This window comes from Sprattus sprattus (genome assembly GCF_963457725.1).
Source record: "Sprattus sprattus genome assembly, chromosome: 16".
NCBI classification, from domain to species: Eukaryota; Metazoa; Chordata; class Actinopteri; order Clupeiformes; family Clupeidae; genus Sprattus; species Sprattus sprattus.
Window position 1 is genome coordinate 444,566 of NC_137914.1, and position 5,000 is coordinate 449,565.

At 44.7% G+C, this 5,000-nt stretch overlaps 1 protein-coding gene across 1 annotated transcript in view; it reads left to right on the top strand.

The window, feature by feature from the left end:
* LOC308376818 (syntaxin-11-like) overlaps positions 1–1,785 on the top strand; it is a gene marked incomplete at both ends in the record, with an annotated part of 2,949 nt that extends 1,164 nt beyond the window's left edge. Inside the window, 3 exons of the mRNA XM_080853291.1 lie at positions 358–518; positions 1,019–1,119; positions 1,634–1,785. Coding sequence (XP_080709417.1) covers positions 358–518; positions 1,019–1,119; positions 1,634–1,785 — 414 coding nt within the window. The remainder of the gene's footprint in view (positions 1–357; positions 519–1,018; positions 1,120–1,633) is intronic.
* Positions 1,786–5,000: the final 3,215 nt, after the last annotated feature.

The window sequence follows — 5,000 nt, forward strand, 5'->3', positions numbered from 1 at the left end:
TTTGTGCGTGTATTGGTGTGTGTGCGTGTGTATTGGTGTGTGTGTGTGTGTGTGTGTGAATGTAAATCTATAATAAGAAAATAATATATTATATAAATACTAATTAATAATACATTAAATAAATATATTATATAAATACTCATTAATAAGAAAATTAAATAAATATATTATATAAATACTAATTATTAATACATTCAATTAATACTTTAAAATAAAGTATATACTTGTAGGAGCAGCGTGCGCTGTGTCATCGGCGGTTCCAGCGACAGGCTGAGATCCTGGGGAGGGTGGTGTGAATGTGTGTGTGTGTGTGTGTAAACACAGTGTGTGTGTGTGTGTGTGTGTGTGTGTGTGTAGGAGCAGCGGGCACTGTGTCACCGGCGGTTCCAGCGTCAGGCAGAGATCCTGGGGAGGGCGGTGTCCAGTGAGGAGGTGGACCAGATGGTGACGGAGGGAGGATGGGGCGCCTTCAGCCAGGACCTCAACCCTGAGGGAGTCACCGCACGCTGCGCCTTCAGGTACACACACACACACACACACACCTTCACACACAGACAGACACACACACACACACACACCTTCACACACAGACAGACAGACACACACACACACACACACACACACACACACACACACACACACACACACCTTCACACACAGACAGACAGACACACACACACACACACACACACACACTTCACTACCTTCAGCCAGGAGCTCAACCCTGAAGGAGTCACCGCACGCTGCGCCTTCAGGTACACACACACACACAACTTCACACACACACACACACACACACACACACTTCACTACCTTCACACAGGAGCTCAACCCTGAGGGAGTCACCGCACGCTGCCCTTCAGGTACACACACACACACATAAACACACACTCACTCACCTGATGACTGTCCTTCAGGCACATCAAGGACCGGCACAAGGATCTGATCGACCTGTCTGTGTGTGTGTGTGTGTGTGTGTGTGTGTGTGTGTGTGTGTGTGTGTGTGTGTGTCCTTCAGGCACATCAAGGACCGGCACAAGGATCTGATCGACCTGGAGGCTCGTCTGCGTGACGTCCATGAGCTCTTCCTGCTGATGGCCGTGATGGTGGACGAGCAGGGTAAAACTATGTGCAAGCGGTGTGTGTGTGTGCCAGCGGGGTGTGTGTGTGTGTGTGTGACTGTGTGCCAGCGGTGTGTGTGTGTGTGTGTGACTGTGTGACAGCGGTGTGTGTGTGTGACTGTGTGACTCTGTGAAAGCGGTGTGTGTGTGTGACTGTGTGACAGCGGTATGTGTGTGTGTGTGTGACTGTGTGACAGCGGTATGTGTGTGTGTGTGTGACTGTGTGACAGCGGTGTGTGTGTGTGTGTGTGTGTGTGTGTGTGTGTGTGTGTGTGTGTGTGTGTGTGTGTGTGTGTGTGCCAGCGGTGTGTGTATGTGTGTGCCAGCGGTGTGTGTGTGTGTGTGTGTGTGTGTGTGTGACAGCTGTGTGTGTGTGTGTGTGTGTGTGTGTGTCGGTGAATGTGACAGCGGTGAGTGTGTGTGCGTGTGCGTGTGCGTGTGCGTGTGCGTGTGCGTGTGCGTGTGTGAGTGCTTGAGTTCCGCCTCTCATCCTGGGCTTTTACTTTGACAAGGTGCCATGCTCAACAACATAGAGGCCAACGTGGTTGCCACGGACGACTACCTGGAGAAGGTCAACGAGAGCTTCAAGGTCGCCATCAGGTGCCGCCAGAGGAACCCCTGCTTCAAGATGTGGTGTGGCTGCTTCCCCTGCTACAAACAATAACACACACACACACACACACACACACACACCAGCAGCTGCTTCCCCTGCTACAAACAATAACACACACACACACACACACACACACACACACACACCAGCAGCTGCTTCCCCTGCTACAAACAATAACACACACACACACACACACACACACCAGCAGCTGCTTCCCCTGCTACAAACAATAACACACACACACACACACACACACACACCAGCAGCTGCTTCCCCTGCTACAAACAATAACACACACACACACACACACACACACACGTCAGCTGCTTCCCCTGCTACAAACAATAACACACACACACACACACACACACACCAGCAGCTGCTTCCCCTGCTACAAACAATAACACACACACACACACACACACACACACGAATGAAGTGTATATATGAAGTCTATGCACTAGAATGAAGGACTGGTCAGGCCTTAACCTCTAACCCTTAACCCTTAACCCCTGGAGATGAATGACATCATCGATATTTTACAGGAAATAAATTCATGTTTATAGGAGTCATATTAAAAATGAGGTGGGAATGTTGAATGTTGAAGTTTATAATAGTTATATTTAATATCATGTGGGAATGAAAATTGCTAATGTAAATAATAATATATTTTAGTTTCTGTAAGATTGGGTTGAGGTAAATCCTCAATGTGCTTAAAGAAATGTGGCAATTTTAATGTATGTTCAAATCTTTGCGAAATGTGTTATTGCACTGTTCATTCATGTTTAACATTTAATTAATTTAATAAATAGTGAGTGATTTGATTGATTGATTGTTTGAATCTCATCTTTCTTCTACTCTTTCTGGTTGTGTGACACTGGGGCCATTCAACTAGGGTTCATGGAGTTCAACTAGGGGTCATGGAGTTCAACTAGGGTTCATGGAGTTCAGACACATTAATTCACTGTTCAGTAGAATCCTCATGATGTCACTGTTCAGTAGAATACTCTGATGTCATTGTCCAGTAGAATCCTCTGATGATGTCACTGATGGGTAGAGTCCTATGATCATTTTAATAAAGTGTCACATTTTGAGTAGAATATTTTAGCCACAGCATGTAGTTATTGTAATAAATGAAAACACTTTTAGAGGCATAGTGTCATATCACCCGTCATGTCTGCATGTGCAACTCAACAGGTCCTTAGAGGGTAGTGTCCAACTCAACAGGCCATTAAAGGGTAGTGTCCAACTCAACAGGTCCTTAGAGGGTAGTGTCCAACTCAACAGGTCCTTAGAGGGTAGTGATGTCATTAGAGGGTGGTGTCCAACTCAACAGGCCATTAAAGGGTAGTATCCAACTCAACAGGTCATTAGAGGGTAGTGATGTCATTAGAGGGTGGTGTCCAACTCAACAGGCCATTAAAGGGTAGTATCCAACTCAACAGGTCATTAGAGGGTAGTGATGTCATTAGAGGGTGGTGTCCAACTCAACAGGCCATTAGAGGGTAGTGTCCAACTCTACAGGCCATTAGAGGGTAGTGTCCAACTCTACAGGCCATTAGAGGGTAGTGATGTCATTAGAGGGTAGTGTCCAAGTCAACAGGTCATTAGAGGGTAGTGTCCAACTCAACAGGCCATTAGAGGGTAGTGTCCAACTCAATAGGTCATTAAAGGGTAGTGATGTCATTAGAGGGTAGTGTCCAAGTCAACAGGCCATTAGAGGGTAGTGTCCAAGTCAACAGGTCATTAGAGGGTAGTGATGTCATTAGAGGGTAGTGTCCAACTCAACAGGCCATTAGAGGGTAGTGTCCAAGTCAACAGGTCATTAGAGGGTAGTGTTCAACTCAACAGGTCATTAGAGGGTAGTGATGTCATTAGAGGGTAGTGTTCAACTCAACAGGCCATTAGAGGATAGTGTCCAACTCAACAGGCCATTAGAGGATAGTGTCCAACTCAACAGGCCATTAGAGGGTAGTGTCCAACTCAACAGGCCATTAAAGGGTGGTGATGTCATTAAAGGTTAACAATCCTATAGAATACAGTGCCTTGCATAAGTAATCACCCCCTTGGATGTTTACCCTTTTATTGCTTTTATAAATCAGTCATGGTCAATATAAGTTGGCTTTTCGGACAAAAAAAAATCACAAAATAGCCCTCTTTAATGTCAAAGTGAAAACAGATTTCTACACAGTTATGTAAATTAAATAAAAATATGTAATGAAAATTAGTGATTGCATAAGTATTCACCCCCTTTAAATAGACTGATCTAATTCAACAGAGGTCCAGCCAATTGGTGCTAGAAGTCTCACAATTAGTGAAATGGTGATCAGTGTGCAGTGAAAGTGTCTCAAGTGATTGTAGTATAACTACACCTGTGTCTGGAAGGTCCATTCACTGGTCAGTATTCAGTAATCAGTATTCCTGGCTACTGTTACACCATGAAGACCAAAGATCACTCTAAGCAACTCAGAGAAAAGGTTGTTGAAAAGTTTAGGTCAGGGGAAGGATACAAAAAAATGTCCAAGGCACTTAACATCCCCTGAAATTCTGTTCAATCCATCATCAAGAAATGGAAGGAATATGGCACATGTGTAAATCTGCCTAGATCAGGCCGTCCTTACAAACTGAGTGACCATGCAAGAAGGAGACTAGTAAGAGAGGCCACCAAGACACCTATGACTACTCTGAAGAAGTTTCAAGCTTCAGAAGCTGGTATGGGAGAGACTCTGCATACAACAACTGTAACCTGGGTTCTTCACCAATCAAAGCTTCATGGAAGACAGTCACTGTTGAAAAAATGATCCACTTTGGTCTCATCAAACCACAAAACCTTCTTCCACTTGACCATGGAGACTCCCACATGCCTTTTGGCGAACTGTAGTTGATACTTTTTTTCAACAGTGGCTCTCTTCCATGGAAGATGAACTAACGTGACAAATGTCAAACAATGTAATTCTCTACCGGCCCAGAAGTGAAGTGGCCCACCGGGAACTCTCCCGATTCTCCCGATTCCTCACCCCGGGCCTGATGGTGTAACATAGCTAAACAGGACACATGATGTGTCCAGTAACAACATAAAGAAGGGGGCAACATATCAAGTCAAAACCAACAATATTTATTGACAGATCTTGAGAATATTGATTAACAAAAGCAAAATAATTCATCACATAGAAAATAATTCAGTCTTAGTGCAAGAAGCGAACAATCGCTCTGTGAAACCTGTGAAAAGTGACAGTGGTATATAGAAATGCAGACTGCGTTAGCCA